This window comes from Pteropus medius, unplaced genomic scaffold (assembly GCF_902729225.1).
Source record: "Pteropus medius unplaced genomic scaffold, Ma_sr-lr_union100, whole genome shotgun sequence".
Lineage (NCBI taxonomy): Eukaryota > Metazoa > Chordata > Mammalia > Chiroptera > Pteropodidae > Pteropus > Pteropus medius.
In genome coordinates this window covers 12,007,609-12,035,170 of record NW_024340692.1, presented here as the reverse complement: position 1 = coordinate 12,035,170, position 27,562 = coordinate 12,007,609, and the positions used below count along the sequence as shown (strand labels likewise).

The window sequence follows — 27,562 nt, the reverse complement described above, 5'->3', positions numbered from 1 at the left end:
AGTTGGGCTCTTAGTTAAGAAAATAAATCTCTCCCGAGAATTTGTAATCATAAGATTTTGAGTTTAGGTTTCTTTATACCACCTACATGGTCTGAGAAACCCTACACCAATAAATTAAAATAAAAAGTGGTACTCCCTAGTAATACCTTGTGGTGCTTGGCAGAAACAGAAACAAAATATTTTTGGAAGAACATACTCTAAACCTAGGTCACCTAGGATTCCACAGATGAAATGCCTGCAAACATGAACTTTTAGTTGAAAAATTTAAAGCGTATAGGGGAATAATCCAAGAGTAAGAAAGGGTCAGCAGACCAACAAATACCAAAATAGACCTTCAAGTACTTCATATAACAGACTTTTCAGATAGAGATTATAAAATACATATACATATTTAAAAATATAAAAGGAGTTGCAAACATGGAGATAAAAACAGGACATTATTTAAAAAGACCAAAAAGTTTTAGAGAAAGAAAGTACAAGCATGAAAAATACATTCATTGGCATTAAAACAAAATAAGACGGTTAGAAAGCAGATTACTTATTGTGGGAGAGAGAATTAGTGATTTGGAAGGTATATCTGAAAAAATTTTAGATGCAGCAGATAGGGAGAAAGAAACGGAAATTGTGAAAGAGATTAAGGGACATGGAGAGTAGAATGAGAAGGACCAATTGATGTCTGAGTTCCATAAAGAGACAATAGATTGAATTATCAAGACTTGTAAAGACATGAATCCTCATGTGAATAATAGGAAGCAAAGAGTCTCCAGGTAACCTAATATTACAAAAGTAATAGTAGAGCTTCAGTTTGAACACAGGCAGTGCTGCTTCAGAGTGCAGGCTTTCAACAATTATTATGTAAGGATATGCAGGAAATATTAGTATTAGTATTAATAGCTAATTATTGAGCATTTTACTAAGTGCTTTCATGTATTTATTCATTTATTGTTCATAATAATCCTATGGAAAAATAGTTATTATCCCCATCCCTCAGATGAGGAAACCAAGGTAACTGCAGCACAGAGAGATTAAATTGCCTGTATAAGGTCATACTGCTAGAAGGTAGTAATAAGGAACAAGTCAGATATTCTGCGTCCACAGACCATAGTGTACTGCCTGTCTACTGCACTATTAAGAAAGGCAAACAATTGAAAGATTCACATGTAAATAAATGTAGGTAAACACTGACACTATTATAAAAAAAGTGATAATTATAGCTAATTCAGAGGGTTTAAGAACAAAGTGGAACTGAAATACACTTTATTAATCCATTTTTTTTTTGTCTTCTATTACTCTGTAAGGAAGCAGAATATAATTAATTTGGAATCTCAAATCTGAGTTTAGTTTGTAAGGCAAATATTTGCTAATGGATTTTTTAAAAGCTCTTTGTCATTGAATGTATTTCCTAATTTCCACATCTTTCTCCATCTTCACTCATTCTTTTCTTTCCCTTTTTTCTTCTAAAGAATGAAAGCCTTGGCCAAGGCACTTTTACAAAAATTTTTAAAGGTGTAAGAAGAGAAGTGGGAGACTATGGTCAACTGCATGAAACAGAAGTCCTTTTAAAAGTTCTGGATAAAGCACATAGAAACTATTCAGAGGTATGTATGTTCTTTGTGAATTTCATGTAGTTTATTATATTTAAAGATTTGATGCCTTTTGAGCCACGCTTCTCTTGCTCAGGCCTGCTTCCATGTCTAGAAGTATACTTTCCCTTCTAATAAAACTTTCCTTTTCTACTGTAAAAAAAAAGATTTTATCTCATATGTATGCAACAGGACCTTTCTGAGAATACCTTCTGATGGGGCTATAGAAAATTATGGAGTATTTTTCTAATAACATTTCCAAACTAATTACTTTTAGCTTTGTGTTATAGGTATTACTACATTTCTGCATATACCAAGGCAGTGGTTTTCAAATTTGGCTTCTTTGAGCTTTATAGGTTCCACAGATTTCCTCCACAATTTCATCTACTTAAAAAAAGTTTGAAAGGAACTGTACTTAGAAACATTCTAGGTGAAATATGGATGACTCCAGGCATCATCCAGAGATACTAGACCACAGAAATCCAGCTGCCAGTTGCTAGAGTCCTTAGCCTAACAAGCCATCACCAGACATAACATAACAAGCATTTATGATACGTACAATTTCTTAAAGGATGTTAGTGAAAGATGATGTGAACCATACAAGCCAAAGAGTTTTTCTAATCTAGGACACCACACTGTTGGTGATTGTGATCCTCAACAACCATAGCCAGAAGTTCTTGTCAAAGTTGAGTTGAGTTAGAGTTAATACCATGCAAATCTCTCGACATGGTTGTCATGATATTTTATCTGCACAGAGATCATTCTTAATTCCTTAGGAAGTGTTATCTGAACTCCCGTCCATTTACTGCAGTCTCATATTCCTGTCTCTGGTATCTACCTCTGTTAGTCCTTCTGTTCTCTACTCTAGGTGCCATGGATCTAAGTCTGTTTATCTTCATCCTTCACGTTGCCCTGTACCACTATTGTTCTCTTTGCTCTCTCCTTATTCCAGGCTTTCTCAGGGGTTTTCTCGGAATGAACTCTAGCATTAAGTAAAGTTGATTGCAGTTGCAAGTTCATTATAAGAGGACCAAAGCATATTGTAGCCTTATCTGTAGTTTTACTGAGAATAGGAGAAAGTGTATTTCTCTTATGGCTAAGAGCATCTTTCTGAACTATGAATACTTATAGACACAAACAGTAATTCTTTTGCATTTTTTGTATGGTTTTCTTTTTTCTTAGTCTTTCTTTGAAGCAGCAAGTATGATGAGCCAGCTTTCTCACAAGCATCTGGTTTTAAATTATGGAGTATGTGTCTGTGGAGAGGAGAGTAAGTAAAGTCTGGCTTCCTTTTGTTAATGTTATACCTTTCTCAGAACATCCATTTTTGTTTATATAGAAAATTCAGTTTCAGAATTATAGTTAGGTATCAACATAAACCATAAATTAACAGAAATTAAATATTGTTGAAACCAAAAACATTGTAGAACTTTTCAGTTATGTCTTCTTAAAAAAGAAACCAATGAATGAAATTAAACTGCAGACAACAGTTAATATATCTTATGTTAAAATGCTAAAATAGTAGAGTATTATAGTAAACAAATGTCATATAATCTTTTATGTTTACCATAACAATATTAATTATGACTGGTTCAACATAACGTTCAAATAACTAGCCATCTCAAAATAGTACATATTTATTTGGAATTTTAAAGACGAAGCATATAAATGATATAGACTAAATTTTTAATGAAACTGACAGAAATGATTGGATGTTGATATTAGATATATTCTATGCCTATATTTAGACTGTTCATAAAAACTCACAAAGTTTATATTCAGAAAATTTCTATGTAATTCCCCATTTCCATTAGTAATATGGATTAAATAACACAGTCATATATATTTGAAAATAGGAAGTCTTTTCAAAGGCAGTGATTTTCGTATCTGGAGGTTTCTCTCAGATATCTCAGAGGGATAATGAAATGAGAATAAATCAAATGCAGTAGTTCGTGGAGAGTTCTGCCCACTCACCACCAACCAGAGTGGTTCTGTATTTATCTCTTTTATTTATTGATTTTTCTCATCACTTTTCATTTGGGGAAAAAAGAAGACTATACTTCCTTACAGAGTTTGAAAACAGTGTCTTTAGAGCACATAATCCTAATTCTTACACTTGCTTTTATACTTATTTCACTGATTCTATGGTGCACTTTTTTCACACTTAAAAATATTTGAAATTGGGAAGTGTGATATAATCAATGGCATGTCAGTTTAATTGGTAATTTTTTTCTTTTATGACATATAAAATAATGGGACATATGACAATCTGATTATCTATGAAACATAGTAGGTGTTAAATGCCGCATAAAAACGTTTTATTAACCTCCTGTTCATTGTCCCTCCTGGATCTTTTTTTTTTTTTTTTGGCACTTGCCCCAACATAAATTTACCTGCAGTCATTTTTTTTTTTGAAATTAAATGTATCGGGGTAACATATGTCAATTCTTAATTATTGACATGTAGATTGTTCTCTAAATTAACTATGGGAAGCAAAACTTTAATTTGTTTTGTTACCCAGCAAGGCCCAAAGGCAACTTTTGATACTAACAGTTGTTATATACCAAATGAAAAGTAATTTTAATATTGGATAAAACAGAATCACGATTTGAATTTAGATCTACAATATGCATTTTAAACCAAATATATGAAACATAGGCATGTGTGAAGTATAGTTATTTACTGGGCCATCAACTAACATGAATTACAATGCGAGAGTCTGTCAGAATTTCTTTAAAAGTATCTACCATGATACTATGCTTAAAATATTTATTTGAATTTTTGTGGTTTTTAAAGTTAAAAGATGGAAAATCTTTTAACTTTAAAAACCAAAATCCTTTCTCATTTATACTTTAGAAACAACAGAATGACCTTAATAAATTCAAATTTGAAATTGAGAACTTAAGCTTACAGTATTACAAATTATTACTAGATGACTATAAATAAACTCTAAACCCAGTTAATTACTTTATTAAATAACATGCCTTTATGTAGAAACAGTCTTGGCTTTCAGGAACTTGGTCAATATGAACGGGATTGGGAATTTTTATCTGTGTCTTAAAGGCAGTCACTACTGTTTTTAGGAGCAAACACTTGTTTCTCTGGCAAAATATATCTTAATAGTATTTTTAAAATAGTTTTAAAGACAAAGCAATAAAAAACACTAATTTTTTGCTGCTTAAATTAAAGGATGATTGCAGTTCGAACTCCTTTATGCTTCCAGCAGAATAGATGTTGCTATTAATTTTTTTGTATAGAAGAAGAATTTCGGGAAATTTTGAAAGTCTAAATAGTTTCATTTAGAAAAATTAACTATGTGAGAAATTTTTATTTGTTTCCAAACAGCCATAATTCACTAATAATATTCTATGGGTTAATATTCTGTTTATATGTGTATGTGTATATAATGTTATATTACATATAATTTTATATGTATGTAAATATATAATAACCTTATATAACATTATAATGCATGTTATGTTATATATTACTATATAACATAATTATGTATAATATTGTATATATAAAATTGTTTCTAGTCCTACTTCTCACTGTTGTGAATAAACTAAAACCCTAAAATAAAATGGTATATAGCTGTTCAGCTTTCTTTAAATTAGTTGAGTTTTATGCAGTTTAACTTCTTTTTTATAATGCCCACGTATAACTATAAACATATTTATAGAAGTTTTAAATTATATATTTTTTATTGTGTGTGTACTTGATCCTTATTATTATTATATTTTAATGCAGATATTCTGGTTCAGGAGTTTGTGAAATTTGGATCATTAGACACATATTTGAAAAAGAATAAAAATTCTATAAATATATTATGGAAACTTGAAGTGGCTAAACAGTTGGCATGGGCCATGCATTTTCTAGTAAGTAATTAGTATATCCTTTTATCAGAATTTGTTTCAGCTTTTGGAGCACTGTAGAAAGGATCTTGACCTGGGAACCAGAAATCAATCTGTAAAGGGATGCTGAGTCATTTAGAATAATCTCTGTTAGTTGATGAAAGGTATTATTTTAGGCATATATTTATTTATGTAAAATCACTTAAAAAGTTTTGTCATCTCATCAGTCTCTTAGAGTTGCTGATAGACAATCGGTAGTTTGTGTCTCTTGGGTTTAGAAACATATAGAAACACATTATGCTAACTATGGATAGCAGAGAATCCCTGTAAGATGTACCTTTTTAGGTTGTTTGTGGGCAATTAGAAATTATGTCTAATAAAAAAGCAATACTGCTGGAGAAGAATAATATCAGAGGGCCAGCCAATGATCAGACCCCTCAGAATGCACCTATAATCAGCTGCTGAACAGAAAGAGTATTTCTGTCAGCCACCACCTAGAAATAGATGCTATTTAAAATCTGTTTTAGAAAGTGAAGTCACAATGGATAGTTTTAATGTATTTGTTTTATCATGAGTATTGATCATTGTGTCATTTCAACTGTAAAACAGGAAGTACAGTGTTGCCATAAAATTTCCTTTTATTATCTCGAAGCATGCTTCCAAATTAGTGTTTATTAATTAATACGTCTTACCGATTTTTCTTCTTTAAATCCATTTTGGGGCCTTGGACTTTTTAAGAGGTCATATATTTATGGCTTGATATTTGAATGTATGTGCATTTAACTTTAATAGGAAGAAAAAACCCTTTTTCATGGGAATGTGTGCGCCAAAAATATTCTTCTTATCAGAGAAGAAGACAGGAAGACAGGAAATCCTCCTTTCATCAAACTTAGTGATCCTGGCATTAGTATTACAGTTTTGCCAAAGGACAGTAAGTTCTGCAAGGATCGTATTTAACTTTATTAAGCTTTACTTGGAGAGCAGCGTAACAAATATGTTGTTAATTTTTCTCAAACTATTTTATTGACACATTCTTGATTAATAATATTTATGTACAATTTTTAGCAATGTAAAATGTTATAGTTATGTCCTAGTCTCTGTCCATTTCTCCTTTCTTATAAGCATGTTGCTAGGGACTGTAAATAATTTTTCAAAGCAGTTTTAATTACTAATTATGTATGGAAGATCAGATTTTATTCATTTTTAAAGTGAAATTTTTTAATATAATTCTTTGAACCTTAAGTAAATCTTCTAAATTTTTCTTTCCTTAGTCACTAAATAAAAATTTGAGAAGATATGTTTATCTAGTTTGAGACCTTATTTCATCAGCTAATTCTGATTAAAAACTTAAAAAAAAAACAAAAAAAAACTTTTGTGTTTCTTAACCTATTTAACACAGTCATTTAACATGAAAATTTCAGTCAGATAGTTGAGAGGAGTTCTTTTGGTCCAGATAATGTTGCAATTCTATTTCATTTTCTTAGCTAATTTCTCTAATTGAATGTTCCAAATTTAGAATCAAAATTGATCAACTTTTGTGTATTGATGCATGGTATCCTATTTGAGCCAATAGTACATAAGTTTGATGGCTTATCTGACAGCAAAGACAGAGAAAATAGAGCAGAAAAAGTTATAGAATCTTAGATTTGGTGCTCGGTGAAATTTTACCATTTGGAATAGGAGGCGAAGAAGGAGAAAATGTATTCATATGGTGAAGGAGAAAGGCACCTGTTTAATTATACAGCAAAAATATTTATATTGCTTTACCAAAATATACCAAAAGGTACAACAGATTATCCTTCATTCTTACAAAAGGTACATTTTGGATATCTTATCTATGTACCTATCTACCTATCTACCTACTTTTCTACCTATCCACCTATCTATCTCTCAGAGATACCAGAAGGTAGGGTTAAAGTGCTCCCTCCTTCCTTGAATATGATTTTTCTGATGAGGTCAAAGACCACAGAAACTTTACTTGGGAAATTCCATGATCTTAGCAGAACCTATGTGTATTAATTCCGTACCCAGAATACCTTGGTTACCTACTGCCTGTTGGTTTTCATTTCTTCATTTACAAATTAGAACTGCCACTGCTCTTGAATCTTGAATCATGAGAACTGCTTGGAATGATGCTTACTTTACCTTTACCTCTTACACATTGTAAAGAAGTAAAAAAAATATATATCAAGAAGTAATTTTAGGAAAAATTTTATGGAAAATAATTTTTTTGAATGTAGAACTAATAGGAAGGGGTAGAAAGACACTATGATTTAATGAAAAGAATTTGAGTCAATCCAGGATTTATTGTACAGGATTCTAATCTCTTTGTGCTACTAACAAATTGTATGCCTTTGAGCAAATTTTTCATTCTTTATAGATCTCAATGTTGTCATTGTTAAAACTGAAATATTGAATTAGATGATCTCAAAGGTCCATTCTAGCTCTGAAGCATGTTCATGCACTTGCATGTGCACACACCACCCCCCAAACACATCAGTTTGAAAATGATTTGCATATAAAAGAATTGTTTACTTGTAAGAACTATTTAACCATACTTTGCTCCTATCATTTAAAAGTTCTTCAAGAGAGAATACCATGGGTACCACCTGAATGCATTGAAAATCCTAAAAGTCTAAACTTGGCAACAGACAAATGGAGTTTTGGTACCACTTTGTGGGAAATCTGCAGTGGAGGAGATAAGCCTCTCAGTGCTTTGGATTCTCAAAGAGTAAGTTTATACAGATTGTGGAGTTGGAATTACTCTATAATCCTTGACATTTACTTCACATGATTTTATATTTTTTAGCCCATCTTATGTTAAAAAGAAGGTTGATACAGCATTATACAATTTATTCTCAATGTGTGGTTCTTTACTTATAGAAACTACAGTTTTATGAAGATAGGCACCAGCTTCCTGCACCAAAGTGGACAGAATTAGCAAATCTTATTAATAATTGTATGGATTATGAACCAGATTTTAGACCTTCTTTCAGAGCCATTATACGAGATCTTAATAGTTTGTTTACTCCAGGTATGTATATCGATGGAGCAATCTTACTGATTCTCCAGCTATCTTTTTTATTGTATTTAATAAATCTTTACTAATTTTGTAATCCCTTCTAAGAAGTTCTTGATGTCTTTTAGACCTTCTTAATTTCTTATGTTCACATGAATTTTCCTACTTTATACATATTCTAGTCTCCTTGATTGAGCAGTCTTTTCATTTTCTGAAAAGGCTTTTTCTCCTTCAGTAACCTAATTTTAGTTTGCCAGTTAATGAGTAGTATACTATAGAAGTTTATTTGTCTTATTTGACTTTTTAAAAAAACTTCTCTTTTTAAAAACTAGTTTTCATGCATTTCATAATTGATTTTCTAAACATGAAGTAGATTTGTTTTTGTTTGTCCTCTCTTTTAAAATATGTAACTGAATATGCATGTGTCTAACCCTCACTCCAGTGCTTCCTGCCTTCTCACTAAAGTCAGAATACAATCTTACTTTATAAATACTAAAACTGCCTATTTCAGAAGGTGATCATTTATTCTTTACAAAAATCTTTCTTGAAAGCCTGCCATATTATGAGTAATAATTAAAGGCTTCTATTAATATAATCTAAATTATAAGAGTTGCCCTGTATTAATTCGTATTTAATATTTCTAACTAATTCCAATTTTGGTCAGCTTGAATACATATCAGTTTAACCCAGAGAATGTATTTGCCAGCTTATGGTTATAATATTCTGTGTTTCTGCAGATTATGAACTATTAACAGAAAATGACATGCTACCAAATATGAGGATAGGTGCCCTGGGGTTTTCTGGTGCTTTTGAAGACCGAGACCCTACACAGTTTGAAGAGAGACACTTGAAATTTCTGCAGCAACTGGGCAAGGTAAGATGTCAGAAGTTTTTTGAATAGTTAAAGTATAATCATAGAACATTTTATTTAGTATAAAAAGGATTTAGAGATTCTCTAAAGTTTACATTTCACAAAATTTTAAGGAATGTGTATGGAAAAAAGGTTTAGTTGTCATATTGGAGAAGTGCTGTTAAATAAACAGCTATCTTTACTGAAGAACTTCTCAGAACCTTTAACATATAATGTGTGTTGAACATCTTCAAAAGGATGATAAATTAGGCAGTATTTCCCTAGTTGATTTGACTCTTTCTTGGCAGAGGGCGTTATGGTTATGAAATAGAGACAAGAACAATTAAGCCTTTCTACTCATTTGCTTCTTCAGTCATCTGAGAAATAATCTGATTATTCAGAGGCTAGATGTTGTTGACTGGACTATGTTCAGAAACTGTTTGCTAAAAGGTCACAGACATGCTTAGCCTATATGTTTTAAGGAATACCAGGAAAGGCAGGTTCAATTATAGTGGTAAGCTCTCTTTCTTCCCCTAAGTTTGCTAGTATAGAGTTTTGTACCATGTGATCTTATGAATTGGATTTGGCATGGGTGCATTATGAAGGCCTCACTTAGGCCTTGAATCTAAGCTAAATATTCTGATCCATCTTTGGGAGTTTATGTAAAGTGTTGGCTTAGTTATATTAATATTTTGTTGCTGTTCTGTGTTTGTAAAATATTCTCAAGAATGTTTCAAGGAATGTAGCAATGGCAAAAAAATGGTCTCGGTATTTGGGTGTATTAGTTATCTATTATTATATAACAGATTACCTTAAAACTTAAGAAATAAAAACAATAAATATTTATTATTACCTTGTTTTGGTGAGTTAAGGTTCTGGGAGCAACTTAGTAGGTGTCAGCCAGACTTTGCAGTCTCATCTGAAGGCTCGACTAGGGAAATATTTACTTCCAAGCTCATTGAGAGGCTATTGAGAGGCCTCAGAATGTCTGCTTCTAAGCTCACTTACATAGGCCTCTCCACAGGGCTGCCTCAGAACATGGCAGCTGAGAGCAAATACCCAAGGCGAAAGCCATAGTCTTTTTATAACCTAATCTCAGGAGTGCCATCACTTGCTATGTGATCTACATGATTAGATTTAACTTGAGCTTTCCTATGGTCTAGATTTTTTTTTTTTAATTTATTTCAAATATATAACCGGAAATATAGTTACTTAGAATCTTGCACCTCAGGGAGTATGTTGTTTTATTCTTTAAGAATGCAATAATATCCAAAATATACTAATTTAATTAATACCCAGAACTTAATTTTAAATTATTATATCAACTTATCAATTCTATATAGATAATAAGTCTTAAATAAAAAGAAAATAGATTTCTTTAAAGACTGACCTTTTAAAAAAAAGTAGGAATATCCTTAGGGGCTAAAAATTTACTTTCTTGAGCAAATAAATCAGATCTTGTATTAGTCTGCTCAGGCTGCCATAACAAAATATTATAGACAGTGGCTTAAACAACAGATATTCATTTCTCATACTTTTGGAGGCTGGAAAGTCCAAGATCAAGATTCTAGTAGGGTTTGGTTGCTGGTGAGGGCTCTCTTCTTGGCTTGCATATGACCACCTTCTGGCTATGTCCTCATGTGACAAGAGAGCTCTGATGTTTCTTCCTCTTCTTATAAAGGTCCCAACCTTATCAGATTAAAGCCTGACCCTTATGACCTCAGTTGTCCTTTATTGCCTCTTCACAGGCCGTGTCTCCAAATACATCCACATTGGGAGTTAGAGATTTATCATATGAATTTTAGGAGTATATGTATTCAGTCCATAACAGACCCATACTCCATCCAGCTCACTGACAGTGATGTCAAAGGGTATATTGTGAAGAAGCAAAGTTCTTCCTGGAAGTTAGTGATAGAAATTTAAAAATTCCCTGGCATGTCCCTTAGGTTGTCTTAATAATGTTCATGATTTGTGTTTAAATGCTTTTTGTAGTTGTTTATATTCCAGCTTGTAATTCCTTTTGAAGAAATTAAATATATAGATTGACTACCCAACTATTGAAGTATTTCCTTTTTTTGTTCTGAAAGTTGCCTAATGTAAGCTTAGAGATGTCTGTCAATTCTAACTATTAGAATTGCCTTTGTAATTAGAATTTGTTAGTATTTGTGTAGAAAAGTTAAGATTTCTATCCTAATGTGCTGTGTTGTTTAGGGTAATTTTGGGAGTGTGGAGATGTGCCGGTATGACCCTCTACAAGACAACACTGGGGAGGTGGTGGCTGTGAAAAAGCTCCAGCACAGCACTGAAGAGCACCTCAGAGATTTTGAAAGGGAAATTGAAATCCTTAAATCTCTACAGCATGACAACATTGTAAAGTACAAGGGAGTGTGCTACAGTGCTGGTATGTTGCCCATTGAAACCTGTTTTGAACTCAAGTATGTCTTTGGCATCCTGGTTAATAGAAACATATACTGCCTCAAGATCTGGACTTATAATGTACCAGTGACCAGAGAGAAGACTGGAGATTGTGCTTGGTAATGGTGGTGGGCTATAACTACAGGAAGTCTTTGGCTAGTTGGTTGATCATTCTCTTCACTGAGGATGATGGTTATCATTCTTGCTTAAGCTGACCAAATGAATTTCATTTTTAAAGAAAGAAATGATCATTGCTCAGATTTTCTTTACAATTTTTTAAAATTAGATCCTTTTTGTTCAATATAAGATGAGGAGAAAGGAAGTTTTCTCATTAGCTTATTCTGGTTTTCATAAAGGGTTACAAAAGACTAAAACGTAACTATTTTTAAAGCTTCTTTTTAAAGCTTTCACTTGGAAAGCCTGTGTTCTTAACTATGGTATCATCTTTAACTTATAATGAAAGTTTTGTCTTCTTAGACTCAGATTTTTTTTATGCTTTAAGTCACCTATATATGGTTGTTTTCTAATATTTCATCAGTAAAATACGGCATAGTAAAACATTCTGTTTTCATTTGTATGTTAAAAGGCCGGCGTAACCTAAGATTAATTATGGAATATTTACCATATGGAAGTTTACGAGACTATCTTCAAAAGCATAAAGAACGGATAGATCATAAAAAACTTCTGCAGTACACATCTCAAATATGCAAGGTACTGATATTCTGGCTATGTGTTACAGATGAAGAAAGCATGTTGAATTAATTGTTAAGAAATCCTCTAGTTTTTCATAGATAATTAAGGGAGTATACATAGATAAGACTTTAAATTGTTTATGTTTACAAAACTAGCTGAAAGAAAAATGTTATTTTACCCATAGGGTATGGAGTATCTTGGTACGAAAAGGTATATCCACAGGGATCTGGCAACAAGGAATATATTGGTGGAGAATGAAAACAGAGTTAAAATTGGAGATTTTGGGTTAACCAAAGTCTTGCCACAAGACAAAGAATACTATAAAGTGAAAGAACCTGGTGAAAGTCCCATATTCTGGTGAGTATATTTTAGTATAATAAAATAAAATTTTAAAGCACAAGCTTCAGCCTTTATTTTTACTATTATTAATAGTTTGTCATTTATATATTTATATTTATAGCAAAAACTTATCATATGCTTATACTGGGCTTAAATGCATTTTGTGGATTATCTCATTTAATCCTCATAACAGCCCTTAGAGAATTTGAATTATCTCATCTTGAACATGAGAGAACTGAATTGTTGATAGGTTAAATAGCTTGCTCAAGGTCAAGGTTTTTTAGATTCTACATGTTATATCAAGTCCTTCTCTGTCTGATTTATTTCACTTAGCATAATACCCTAGAGGAGTAGGAGATAGGGAGATGGGTGAAGAAGGTTAAGGGGAACAAGAGGTACAGACTTCTAGTTATAAAATAAATCACAGGAATGTAATGTAAAGCATAAGGAATATAGTCAGTCGTATCATTATAACTTTGTATAGTGACAGATGGTTACTAGATTTATCTCAGTATTCACTTTGTAAGGTGTATAAATGCTGAATAACTATGTTATACACCTGAAACTCATAATATTATATGTCAACTATAATAAAAAGAAAAGAAAGTAATTGTTAAAAAACTTTTTTTAAGTTTATCGGACAAAGAGGAAGGGCATTTCATGAGGAAAACAAGAACAAGGGAATTGGGCTTGCAAGTAAATGGCATGATTACAGAACGAACAGGAAATAATTGGAACTGAAGTGGTATCGAGCCCTGTACACACACCATGTTAATGAGTTCAGACTTTATTCAGTAAACAGTTTGTCAGTGGGAAATTAGAGGCTTTATCTAGGGGAATACCATGGTAAGATTTACATTTTAGGAAGATACTTCTACTTTTGATGGAGAATAGCAATTCTCAAAGTGTGGAGACCTCTGGCATCTGCTTTAGGGATTCTGTGATGTCAAAAGTATTTTCATAATAATACTAAGATGTTATTTGTCTTCCTGAGATCTTGCCCCAACCAATTCACAAAGTGCCCACAGGCAGCCGCCCCTGCCCTGCCCCTTTCCGGGGTTGTGCATTCTGCATAGGCAACAGACCTCAGCTAGCACAGTGTGCAAATTTGGGGGAAAACAGTGGCAGGTAGATCATTGATGCCAGCAGAAAATACAGTATCACTTGGACAGATCACAGGGGTTTCAGGGCCCATCTCAGAAGGTGTTGTAGTAATATGTGACTTTTGTTGGAGCTCGCAGTCCCAGAACTGGCAGCAAATCTGCTACTATTCAGACCTGATAGTCCTGTGCCTCACTGAGACAGGGCCCCACCTACTCCACAAATGACCTGTGGCAAGACTGTTTCCAGGCAACCTAGTCCCATCCTGTGCTTTCTTAGGGGCATGAATTCAATAGCAAACTATAGCTCTCAGTTTGTGTGGCCCATGCAAAGCCCTTGCATCTGGGAGAACTTTTGGTGGCAGGCACAAACCCTTGTCCACAAGCTTCAGTAATTCTCGAACAGATCTTGAATGTTTGCAGACCAAGGTGGGCAGCGGCTGGCTTTGCTGTGATCTGAGATTTTTATAGGGATCCACAGAGACAGCACTGGCATGTAAACTGATACTCCAGTGGCAGGCGGATATCTCAGTATATCTAGGTGACTCCCTGGGTCTCTGCACCACCAACACGAGTATTACCTAGAGGCTCTTCAAGTTGTGGCGTCTTACAGGCAACTGACAGGGAGCCTCAGGCTGTGAGGCGCACTGGTCATTCTGTTAAACTGCCCCAGACCCCAGAACACATAATATCTTTCCATTTCTTTGTGTCTTCTTCAATTTCTTTTAATAGAGTCTTATTGTTTTCATTATATAGGTCCTTCACATGTTAGGTTAATTTCTAGGTATTCTTTTTGTTGCAATTGCAAAAAGAATTGTTTTTTTCATTTCTTTTTCTGACAATTCATTGTTAGAGCATAGGAACGCTATGGATTTTTGAACATTGATCTTGTATCCTGAAACTTTACTGTATTTGTTTATTATTTTTAGTAGTTCTTGTGGAGTCTTTAGGGTTTTCTATAGAGATAATCATATCATCCGCAAATAGTGACAGTTTGCCTTCTTCGTTTCCTAATTGATTGAATGCCTTTTATTTCTTTCTCTAGCCTGATTGCACTCGCTAGGACCTCCAATATTACACTGAGTAACAGTGGTGATAGTGGACAGCCTTGTCTTGTTCCTGATCTTAGAGGAAGTGTTTTTAGTTTTTCACCAGTAAGTATGTTAGCTGAGGGTTTCTCATATATGGCCTTTATTATGTTGGTGTACTTTCTTTCTATACCTATTTTATTAAGGGTTTTGATCATAAATGGATGCGGTATCTTGTCAAAGGCTTTTTCTGCATCTGTTAATATGATCATATGATTCTTATTTATTTTTTTTATGTGGTGTATCACATTAATCGATTTGCATATATTAAACCATCCCTGTGCCCCTGGGTTGAAGCCCACTTGATCATGGTGTATGATATTTTTAATTTGTTGTTGTATTTGGTTTGCTAGTATCTTATTTAGGATTTTTGCATCTCTATTCATGAGAGATACTGGTCTGTAGTTTTCTTCTTTTGTGTTTCAGAGTAATACTGGTTTTGGTATCAGAGTAATATTGGCCTCATGAGTTAGGCAGTATTGCCTTTGCCGATTTTTTGGAAGAATTTGAGAAAAATAGGTATTAAATCTTAGAATGTTAGGTAGAATTCACTGGTGAAGCCATCTGGTCCTGGACTTTTACTTTTTGATAGGTTTTTGATGATTGTTTCAATTTCCATACTGCTGATTAGTCTATTTAGATTTTCCAGTTCTTGATTCAGTCTAGAAAGGTGTTGTATGTTTCTGGGAACTTGTCCCATTTCTTCTAGGTTATTAAATTTGGTGTCATATAATTTTTCTTAGTATTCTTGTATGATCCTTTGGATTTCTGCAGTGTCTGTCGTAACTTCTCTTTCATTCCTGGTTTTATTTGTGTCTTTTTTCTTTTTTCTTTAGTGAGTCTAGCCAGGGGTTTGTCAATTTTATCAATCTCAAAGAAACAGCTCTTCATTGCCTTAATCTTTTCTATTGTCTTTTTGTTCCGAATTTTATTTAATTCTGCTCTAATTTTGATTATTTCCTTCCTTCTGACTTTAGGCTTCATTTGTTCTTTTTCCAGTTTTTTTAAGAAGAATTGTTAGGTTGTTTATTTGGGCTCATTCTTGTTGTTTTTTGTTTGTTTGTTTGTTTTTTAAGATAGGCCTTTAACAATATGAACTTTCCTCTTATTACCACTTTGGCTGTGTCCCAAAAGTTGCGCTATCATTCTCGTTTGTTTCTATGTAGCTCTTGATCTCTCTTTTTATTTCTTCTATGATCCAGTCATTCTTCAGTAGCATGTTGTTTAATCTCTATGTATTTGTGGTTCTTCCTGCTTTCTTTTTACAGTTGATCTCCAGCTTCAAAGCATTATGATCAGAGAATGTGGTTGGTATAATATTGATCCTCTTATGTTTGTTGAGGCTAGTTTTGTGTCCCAGCATGTAGTCAATCCTTGAGAATGTTCCATGTGCACTAGAGGAGAATGTATAAGCAGCTGTTTTGGAATGAAGACTAGGAATGTCAATTATGTCTAGTTGGTCTAATGTGTCATTTAAGGATGTTATTTCCTTATTGATTTTCTGTTTAGATGATCTGTCCATATCCAATACTAGGGAATTTAGGTCCCCTACTATAATAGTGTTTGGGTCAGTTTCTCCCTTTAGTTCTGTTAGTAATTGCTTTATATATTTTGGGGATCCCTGATTGGGAGCATAGATATTAATAAGTATTATGTGTTCTTGGTGTATGATTCCCTTTATCATTATGAAGTGTCCTTCAGTATTTCTCTTTACCTTTTTTATCTTGAAGTCTATTTTGTTCAATATAGTACTGCTACTCCTGCTTTTCTCTGAGTGTCATTTGCTTAGATTATTATTGTTCACTCTTTCACTCTGAGAACTGAGATGTGTTTCCTCAAGGCAGCCTGTAGTTGGGTTTTGTTTTTCGATCCATTCTGCAACTTTGTGCCTTTTTATTGGTGAGTTCAGTCTATTTAGATTTAGGGTGGTTATTGAAATAAGAGGTTTTCCTATAGCCATTTTATCTTTTGCTTTCTGGTAGCTTGGTGTTTTCCTGTCCTTGCGTTTCAGTCTATTTTCATTTGGTGGGGTTTTATGGATTTTCCCTCTGTTCCTTCTTGTTTTGTGTTATGCGCCTCAGTTCTGGATCTTTGGTGTGTGATAACCATTAAGAATATGTAAAGAATAGCTATATATAAACATACAGTAGTTCATTTTCTTCTAAGCATGCCTTATCTCCATTCCTCTTTGCCAATTTGGATCTTTGATTTCTCCCCTTTTCTGTTATTGTCTCAGATTGTCCCTGTGTATGCTGAACATTCATTTCTAACTTTCAATAGCAATTCTCATTGTTTAAGCTTGTAATACCCTGTTCTTAATAAGGGTTGCACTATCCTGCTTCTGTCTGCCTGTTAGTTGTCTTACTCATAGTTACATGTTTTTTTGTCATTTGTTTCAGGTGGGCTGATCCCTTTCAGTATTTCCTGAAATGCAGGCCTCATAGTGGAGAATTCCCTCAACTTTTGTATGTCTGTAAATGTCTTTATGTCTCCTTCATATCTAAAAGCAAGCTTTTCTAGATACATTATTCTTGGCTGGTAATTCCTTTCATTTAATAGTTTGAATATTTGGTTCCACTCTTTTCTTGCTTGTAAGGTTTGTGCTGAGAAGTCTGAAGATAGTTTAATGAGTTTTTTAGGCTACTGTCTTTTCCCTGGCAGCCTTGAGAATTCTATGTCATTAATTTTTGATAATTTTAATATAATGTGTCTTGGAGAAGCCTTTTTGGATTGAGATAATTGGGTGTTCTGTTAGCTTCTTGGATTCTAAGCTCCAGCTCATTCCTTAGATTTGGAAAATGCTCATCAACTGTTTGTCCAACTATGCTCTCTAATCCCTTCTCCTTCTCCTCTCCTTCTGGTATATCCATTATTCTTATGTTGCCTTTCCTGATGGTATCAACTAGTTCTTGTATTTCTCTTCATTATTTTTCATTCTTCAGTCTCTCTCTTCTTCCTTCTGAATTATTTCTAAATTTCTGTCTTTGATATCACTGATTCATTCCTCCATTTGGTCAGCTCTATTTCCTGTTTGCTGTTTTACTCTTCATCTCTTAGTGTGTTCGTCATCTCCAGAAGTTCTATTTGGTTCTTTTTTAGGGTTTCAATCTCTTTGCTAAAAAACACATTTGCTGATCTTTTTTTTTTCCCCCCTGGGTTGTTGGAATTGTTGATCTGAATTATTGTGCATCCTATTGAGTTTTTTTGAGAAGTGCAATCCTGAATTCTCTGTCATTTAAGTTGCATATTTCTATGTCTTTAAGCTTATTTTCTGGAGATATTTTTTTCTTTCTTTCTGAGCTGCCTTGTCACCCTGGTTGTTCATGGTGTTTGGTGGACTATATCTCTGCCTAGGCATTCATTAGAGTGTTATTCTGCTTTTTTCCCCCCCAGAAAGATTTAGTATGTAGAGGTCTCTTTTTAGCCTGTTGATTAGAAGGTGTTTTTCTTTTGATTTCCAGTAGGTGATGTCCAAGCTTGTTGGATCTCTGCTTTGAGGCTAATAATGCCTTTTTTCTCTCTGGTATATTAAATATTCTAGTCATAATAGGCTAACCTTTATCCCAGCCCGCCAGTGGTACCAAGTGTGGATTTTATTTCGGTACCATTTACTCAAATTCCCCTGGGATTCCGCGGTATTAGGTCGTCGAGGATATAGGGTGGAGGGAGGTTGTGTTCTGGATTGGTGGATAGGGTTGTTGCTGGTCTCCGTGTCTCAGCCTCTCGCTTCACAACAGTGGCTGCTAAGACACAGTCGTTGCACCACCGCACTTAGTTCCCACTCTGCTTTCTGCCCTGATCTCTGGAATCCACAGTATAGAACTCACTGATCCTTTAGACAGAGCTGTTCGGGGAACCTGCTGCAGTTTCTCCCCTTCCCTTACTCCTGCAGGGAGCTCTGGCTGTGTGAGGCAGTGTCTTTGTTCCTCTAAATCTACCCCCGCACTCGACTCCCGCGGTTCTGACCTCTAGAAGCTCTTACGCACATATCACTCACTCAGAATGCTTGCGTGCAGGTTGGGTATTATTTGTTGAGTTTTAGATGTTCAGCTTATTGTTGTTTCAAGGGGAGAGATCTGGGAATATCCCTCACTCCTCCATGCTTTTGACATTACTCTCTAATAAAATAGACTTTAAAACAAAGGCTATAATAAGAGACAAAGAGGAGTATTACATAATGATAAAGGGATCAATACATCAAGAAGACATAACCTTAGTAAACATATGTATACCCAACATAGGAACACCTACATATATAAAGCAATTACTGACCGACATAAAAGGAGACATCATCCATTCATAGTAGGAATCTTTAACACCTCACTGACACCAGTGGACAGATTTTCCAGGAAGAAAATCAACAAGGAAACAGTGGGCTTAGATGACACACTAGACCAGGTGAGCTTAATAGATATTTTTCAAAGCATTTCACCCCAAAGCAGCAAAATATACATTCTTCTCAAGTGCACATTCCAGGACAGACCACATATTAGGCTATAAAACAAGTATCGGTAAATTTAAGAAGATTGAAATCATATCAGCAGTCGTCTCTGATCACAGTGGTATGAAACTAGAAATCAACTACAAGGAAAAAAAGAGGAAAATACACAAACACATGGAGGCTAAAAAACATGCTACTAAACAATGACTGGGTTAACATTGAGATCAAAGAAGAAATCAAAAGATACCTAGAGACAAATGAAAATGAAAACATGACTCAAAAATCTATGAGACACAGCAGGAGCAGTCCTAAGAGGGAAATTCATAGCAATACAGGCTTACCTCAAGAAACAAGAAAAAGCTCAAAGAAACAATCTAACCTTACAAGTAAAAAAACTAGAAAAAAATAACAAACAAAGCCCAAAGTGAGTAGAAGGAAGGAAATGAAAATCAGAGCAAAAATAAATGAAATAGAGTCTAGAAAAACAATACAAAAGATTAATGAAACCAAGAGCTGGTTCTTTGAAAGGGTAAACAAAATCGATAAACCTTTAACCAGACTCATCAAGGAAAAAAGAGAGAGGACTCAAAAAAATCAGAAATGAAAGAGAACTAACTATGAAATCCACAGAAATACAAAGAACCATAAGAAAATACTATAAGCAATTATATGCCAACAAATTGGACAATCTGGAAGAAATGGACACATACCTAGAAACGTACAATCTCCCAAGACTGAGCCAAGAAGAAACAAAATCTGAACCAATCGATTACCACCAATGAAATCGAATATGATACATCTAATAAGGGGTTAATATCGAAAATATATAAAGAATTCATACAACTCAACCAAAAACCAAACAATCCAATTTAAAAATGGCAGAACTAAACAGATATTTCTCCAAAGAGGAAATACAGATGGCCAATAGACATGAAAAGATGCTCAAATTCACTAATCTTCAGAGAAATGCAAATTAAAACCATGATGACATTTCACCTCACACCTGTCAAAATATCTTTCATAAATAAGTCAAAGAACAACAAGTGTTGGCGAAGATGTGGAGAAAAGGGAACGCTTATACACTGTTGGTGGGATTGCAAATTGGTACAGCCGCTATGGAAAACAGTCTAGAAGTTTCTCAAAAAATTAAAAATGGATCTACCTTTTGACCTGGCAATTGCATTTCTGGGAATTTATCCAAAGAAAACCAAAACAATAATTTGTAAAGATTTATGCATCCCTATGGCAGCACTATTCACAATAGCTAAGATATGGAAGCAACCTAAATGTCCATCAACAGACAATTGGATAAAGAAGTTATGGTTCATATATACAATGGAATATTACTCAGCTATACAGAAAAGGAAATCCTACCATTTGCAATGACATGGATAGATCTAGAGGTTATTATGCTGAGCAAAATAAGTCAAACAGAGAAAGATAAATACCATACGATTTTACTTATATGTGGAATCTAAGGAATAAAAAGAATAAACTAATCGAAAACAAACAACTATAGAGGACAATCTGGTGATGGCCAGAGGGAGGGGGGGGGGGGGAGCTGAGAGAAAGCTATGAAGGATTAAAGAAGTACAATTTTTTTTAAAAAATGAAGTACAAATTAGTAGTTGATAGATGGTCATGGGGGTGGGGAGCACGACATAGGGAATGCAGTGAGCAGTAATGTAATGGCTATGTGTAGAGCCAGAGGGAAGATAGGGTAATCAGGGTGATCATTTCATAAACTATATAAATGTCTAACCAATGTACTGTATACTTGAAACTAATAATAATAAAAAAAAATTCTTAAGATTTCCAGCTTGGGCAATTAGATTGTGATGCAATTCATTGCATAAGGAAAGTGAAATAATAAGCAGGTTTTGGAAAGGTGGCAGTGGAGTTCTATTTGCCTGTAGAACTTTAATATGGAAATGTTCAGTAAGTCTGAAGCACAAAAGAAAGGTCAAAGATGTTATAAATTTAGGAGACTTTAGCATATAGGTGGATGATACTACCTAAGTGAAAGGAAAGTTTTTGACATAGAGGAGATCTGATGATGGAACCTTGGGGAAACCCACATTTAAAGGATGGAGAAAAGAAGGGAAAGTGTTGGGGAAATATAATTAAAAACTAAATCACCTTCCAACCCAGAACCTCACTACAAAAATAGAAGATAAAGAAAACAGTTTTATTTCTGAATAAGCATTAATCCTGAAAGTAATATAATATGCATTAGAAGTAATCAACGAGAGGAGATGGCAAAGAGAGAAAGAAATCTTACCCTTTTATGTAGCCAAGCAAATTCAACCCATTACATAAATGTTCTTAAGATAAACAATAGCACGTCCTCAGGTGAGAGGACTTGACATAACTGTTTGTCACATGGAGTTCATCTTAAATTTATTGGATAATTGAAGTCACTGTCTGTGTTAGTTGATTGACTTTATCAAAGGAAAAACAAACTTCTCATGTCTTTAAGACAGGAGATAGTTTTATAACTTGGAAAGAGGCACCTGCTGAAGATAGGTTCCTACCCTCCCACAGAAACTGGGAAGATAGGGATACTATCTTCCTTGATGATTATATTCCAAAAAGATGGTTCCCGGGTTCTTGAGAAAGATATTCCTGGATCTTAAAGCTGGCAAGAGGCTTTAAAGCAAAAGCTTTTTAAAAAATTTACATACATTTAGAAAGAAAGAGTTTACAATTATAAGTTTTCTAAAGTAAATGCTTTAAGGAAAGAGGAGGAAGAGTCTTTTCCCTCATTTCCAACAGGGAGAATTATTTATTTTTCTTTTTGGATTTGTATGTATCCTTTTATAAATGGTAGGAGAGAGAAAAACAGCATTGGAGTTGAGAGGGGAAATTACAAAGTGTCTTCATGAAAACCAAAGGAAGAGAATATTTTGTAATGGTTGGATGAGTAACACTGTCTTTGAAAGAATAATATTCCATTTGCAGGATAAAATTTACATTCATTTAAAAGTAACAAATATGTAAAGTTTTTTAAAAAACTAAATATAAAAAGAATATAGCGTTACGTAATTAATTGTGTTGTATGGACTTCAAGTACAGAAATTCTGTAGCATAAGATAGGTCATTAAGAAGAGCTGAGTAGTCAGAAGGATTTGCAGAAGTGAGTAAATTTAAACTGGGTTTTGAAGGACAGATTAAATTTATGTAATTTATATTTTTAATCTCATCAGTCTAAAACAGATCTCTGCCACTGACCTCCATAAGGATGAATTTTGTAACCACGATACTTACAGTCCATAGGCCAAAATTCTCCCTTGGATAGTGTGGATCATGTTGATACTTGAGTAGACATGACATCATTTCCCCTTGTGACTTTCTGTTTTCCGCGCTGCCTCTCATAATCACACCCCTCTGATTAATAGGTTCTTTCTTTTGCATGTTAATATATTCAAGTCTTGCTCCAGTTTAGAGCCATTTTTTTCCCCTCTAGGATACTTACCTGAATTAATTTAAAGCTTGCAAAGAGCACCTTATTTTTTAGTTCTTAGAAGGTACTTTGCAGTTAACCCTGGTGTTTCCTATAGAGAAAAAATAGTTTTTTAAATTTATTTTAATTATCCTTTGTGTGTTGGAGTTTCCCAAAACCATGCTCAGGTTTGATGACTCACTAGGAGAACTCATAGAACTCAGCATAGTCATATTCATGGCTATGATTCATTCATTACAGGGAAAGGATACAAAGCAAAATCAGCAAAGGGGAAAGGAGCCTGGGGCAAAGCCTAGAGGAAGTCAAGCACAAGCTTCCAAGATCCCTCTCCTGTAAAATCATATGGGACGCTCTTAATTCCCCTATCAGTAAATCGTGACAACACATTTGAAATGTTGTCTACCAAGAAAGCTCATTAGAGACTCATTGCCCAAGGTTTTTATTGACACTAGTCATGTAGGCACTCTCTGCCTGGCACATAGTAAAATTCCAAACTCCCAGAAGGAAAGCAGGTGTTCAGTACAAACCATATTGTTATAGAAAGATTTTAGGCACAGCGAGCCACTCTTATCATTTAGCGAACTGTAGAAACCCTCCTGAAATCTGGGTTCCCAGGTACCAGTCAGGTATCAACATTGCAACCAGGCCTTTTTGAGGATGGCAGCCTCATGCCTCCTATGTTAACCCTTTCATCTACACCTTCCTTTTTTTCAGTCCAATGATATGTAGGTAAAATCAAGTGTTCACATATCAAGTAACTGTCGCATATCAAGTAATGTGCCATATATATTACAGGTATGCTCCAGAATCACTGACAGAGAGCAAGTTTTCTGTGGCCTCAGATGTTTGGAGTTTTGGAGTTGTTCTTTATGAACTTTTCACATATATTGAGAAGAGTAAAAGTCCTCCAGCGGTTAGTGTGCTTTTTATTTACTTTCAACTTTTTTTTCATAACATGAGAAAAGCTTTTTCCAAACAATAATAGTAAGCTTAAGGCTCGTTTTAGAGCCTCTTATTTCTTATTTGTAAGAAATCCAGTAAAATAACCCTAAACTTATTTATTAAATTAATTTGAATTTTCAGAAGGGGGGCTGGAGTATTATTTAGTATATTCTCTGAATATTATTCTTAGTAAATCCATAAACTCATTCATTCTATGAATTATTGCAAAACTTAAAATAAACCTTCTAAAGTATTTTTTTTCCTGTTCATTGTAGAATTTTTTTTAATATAAGAAAGTATGAAAAAGAAAATAAAAGTCATCTCTAACTCAACTACTCAGAGATAACTACTTTAATATTGTGGTGTTTTCTTCCAGGCTGCTTTTAATTTTATATGTAAAAGTGAAATTTAATTTTAAATATTTCTTTTATAAAATATAGGTTATGCTATACAGCTTGCTATCCTATACTTTCATTAAGCAGTATAGCATAGATATATTTCTATGTTATTAAATATCTACTGCAAATATGACTTTTAACTTTTGGGTAGCATTTCATCGTAAGGATATAATTTCTGGGCAATTATTTTTTATTTTTCAATTTTTTAAGTAACACTTCAATTAACATAGTGAGCATCCTTATACATAAATATTTATGTTTATCTCTGATTGTCACCTTAGAATAAAAGGATAATTATAGGTGAAAGGTTATGAACTCTTTTAAAGATTTTTGATTATTTCAAATTGTTATCTAGAAAAGCTATACCAGATTACACTCTCAATAGCAGTACATAGGATGTGTACATTTCATCATTTGACAGTATTGACCATTATATTTTTACATAGTTTTGCCAAATTGATAGGAGAGAAGTTCTATTGATTTTAATTTGCATATCTCCTATTAGTGCGATTAAATACATATTAGGTGTATGTGTATTATCTCATGTGCTTTTCTCATTTTTATATTGGTAATTTTTCTTACCACTTTATAAAGAGCTCTCTATATTTAAATAAATAATATATTGTAAATATCTTTCTAGCTTATAGTTCAGACTTTCATTTTATGAATTTTTAACATGAATGTTTTCTCTCTATTGCATTTATGCTTAAATATTCATTCTGCATTTTCTTTTTATTATGTCCTCTTTTACATTCAAGTTTTTATTTCAACTGAAATGTAATATGACATGTTAAGGCAATAACAACCAAAAAAATGTGACTGTATTTTCACTTGTTTTGGGCTTTGCTCAAGGAATTTGTGTTGAATATGTTACAGTTATGGAAATGGCATTATAGAGGTTCTACATTTAACAGTCTGTTTTGAAATATGACTGAAAGGAAGTTTTTGATCCTTAAAATGTCTGTTTTTAAAAGGTTTCAAACATTTAAGAATACATACATATACAGAATTTTTCCTATTTTCTGAAAGAAGTTGAGAAAGAATTCTGCTTCAGATTAAATGTACCAGAAAAATCTCATTGAAAAGTGAATTTATGTTTCAGGAATTCATGCGTATGATTGGCAATGACAAACAAGGGCAGATGATTGTATTTCATTTGATAGAACTCCTGAAGAATAATGGAAGATTACCAAGACCAGATGGATGCCCAGATGAGGTGACAAAAATACTTTTTTTTTCTATCTACAATAATCATGCAGCTTTTTTTTTCTATTTTTAAAGAAAGATTTCAGGTCACTTTATGAAATTTACTTGATGAGCTTTTAGATAAATAGCATAATCATATGACTGTGGGTCTAGCCATAGCCATGACATATACCTGTGTAGGAAAATGAATTGGGAGTTCCTCATTCATGTCTTCCACCAAATAAAAGATGGCACTTTGAAAAAAGAAAGATGGCACTTGTGTTCATTGTCATTTTGGTTTATTTTCTCTTTTACAGATTTATGTAATCATGACAGAATGCTGGAACAATAATGTAAATCAACGCCCCTCTTTCAGACACCTCGCTCTTCGAGTTGATCAAATAAGGGACAGCATGGCTGGATAAAAGAAATGAATTTCACTCTGAGATTAAAATAGATTTAGAGAACAAAGTTTTGTATTTCACATTGCTGTGGACTATTATTACATATATCATTATGATGTATATCATGATACTAGCCGGCGAAGATGTAGAAATAATGTGCTCAAAACTTTCAAAGTTCAGTGAGTTTTTCTTCATGAGGAAATCAGTAAAAGAAATTGATGAAAAGTCCTTAGCAAAGAATTTTGTAAAAAGTTTTATGAACTTAATCAGTCAATTAACATCATCTTTCTTTGGTAAAAGAAAAACAATAGACTTTTCAACTCAATTTTGAGAAATGAAAAAATTGTAATATAGATTTTGCAATGTTAAAAATGCACAGAATGCATATGTACAGTTTTTACTACAGTGAATGTACAATACCTTGGCATTTTGTGTGATATTTTACACAAGGGCTGGTATTCATTAATAGTGTTTTTTTAGTTTTTCCATAGTTGATCTACAATAACTTCACCATACAAACAAATTAAGATGCTCAGATAATTGAATAAGCACCTTTGTGTCCTTGTTCACCTATATCACTGGCTAACAATATAAACAGTATATACTTTTAACTTGCAGTTTTATGTATTGTAAATATTTTTCAAAGAAAAGGGAACAAATGTTTTATTTGTATAGGAAATCTCTCTTACTCTAAAGAATACATTTTGAAATGGAACAAGTTTACAAAGCTGTAACAATCTATTTTCTTATTTGTCTCCCTTCTCCCTTGTATCTGTTTGTGGTGAATGTGTTTTTTTAAATAGAACTATCTCTAAGTTTTTCTAAGACTATGGTGAATAGCTTTCTTTTAAAATTATGAGATTATGAATGCAAGAATATTGTCATTTCTTGTGCTGTTGGCTGCCAACTAGATTCTTCAATCCCTGGGACCTATGGTCATGCATTAAATTTATGTGTAAGTCAAAATATAATATTTTTAAAATGTATAAACTTATTAAAATGCGTAGTGGGTTAGAAATTTTTTTTCTAAAGTCTGTATTTTAGGGATTTCAGAAATTTATTGTAGTCACAGAAATTTCCTTTTGTTAGAGATTCTTATACACAAGGGAGAAATGAGGAAAAATATGCTTGTTATTTTATTCAAGAATGCCAGTAGGAAATTCGTAATGCACGACTTTCAGAAAAATGTGAGTATACATATTTTCAATGAATATAAAGGGTTATTTGTTGCTGCTGTTATTTTTTTAGTGCTACTTCATTTTAGACATCATACCTGAAATATAGTGGGGTTTATTGTGTTATTTATACAAAGGTTAAAGTACTTCATATTCTAGTAAAATGAAAACTGTTTTCAATGGTATACGCTAAGTTTCGAACTTGTACTTAAGACTTTTGATTTTTTTTTCTATTTTTTGGAGCTAGTTGTAAAATGCAAATCATATAAGAAAAATGCCTCACAGAGTTTGAGATATATATATATATCTATATATATATCTATATATATATATCTATCTATATATATATCTATATCTATCTATCTATCTATCTATATATATATATATATAGATAGATAGATCTATATATATATATCTATCTATATATATATATATCTATCTATATATATATATTTTGGTTGGAAGGAAGGAAAGAGAAAAAATACTTTTTACATGATCTTTAAAATATTTTAGTAGTTATCAAGTACAAAAATCATCTAAAACAATAGTATATTGGATTTTTAAAGATTTCTAGTAGATGTTTTGATGAAAGTTAAATATAATTTTTATTTAA

The 27,562-nt window shown here is 33.2% G+C and overlaps 1 protein-coding gene across 3 annotated transcripts in view; it reads left to right on the top strand.

Annotated features, from left to right (window-relative positions):
• JAK2 (Janus kinase 2) overlaps positions 1-27,013 on the top strand; it is a 90,771-nt gene extending 63,758 nt beyond the window's left edge. For all 3 annotated transcript variants that reach the window (XM_039883242.1, XM_039883389.1, XM_039883307.1), the window contains exons 13-25: positions 1,464-1,598; positions 2,766-2,853; positions 5,334-5,461; positions 6,230-6,368; positions 8,017-8,168; positions 8,321-8,471; positions 9,194-9,330; positions 11,518-11,707; positions 12,308-12,432; positions 12,599-12,771; positions 23,641-23,758; positions 25,288-25,401; positions 25,688-27,013. In XM_039883242.1, the coding sequence (XP_039739176.1) occupies positions 1,464-1,598; positions 2,766-2,853; positions 5,334-5,461; positions 6,230-6,368; positions 8,017-8,168; positions 8,321-8,471; positions 9,194-9,330; positions 11,518-11,707; positions 12,308-12,432; positions 12,599-12,771; positions 23,641-23,758; positions 25,288-25,401; positions 25,688-25,795 (1,758 nt within the window). In that variant the 3' untranslated portion in view covers positions 25,796-27,013. The remainder of the gene's footprint in view (positions 1-1,463; positions 1,599-2,765; positions 2,854-5,333; positions 5,462-6,229; positions 6,369-8,016; positions 8,169-8,320; positions 8,472-9,193; positions 9,331-11,517; positions 11,708-12,307; positions 12,433-12,598; positions 12,772-23,640; positions 23,759-25,287; positions 25,402-25,687) is intronic.
• Positions 27,014-27,562: the final 549 nt, after the last annotated feature.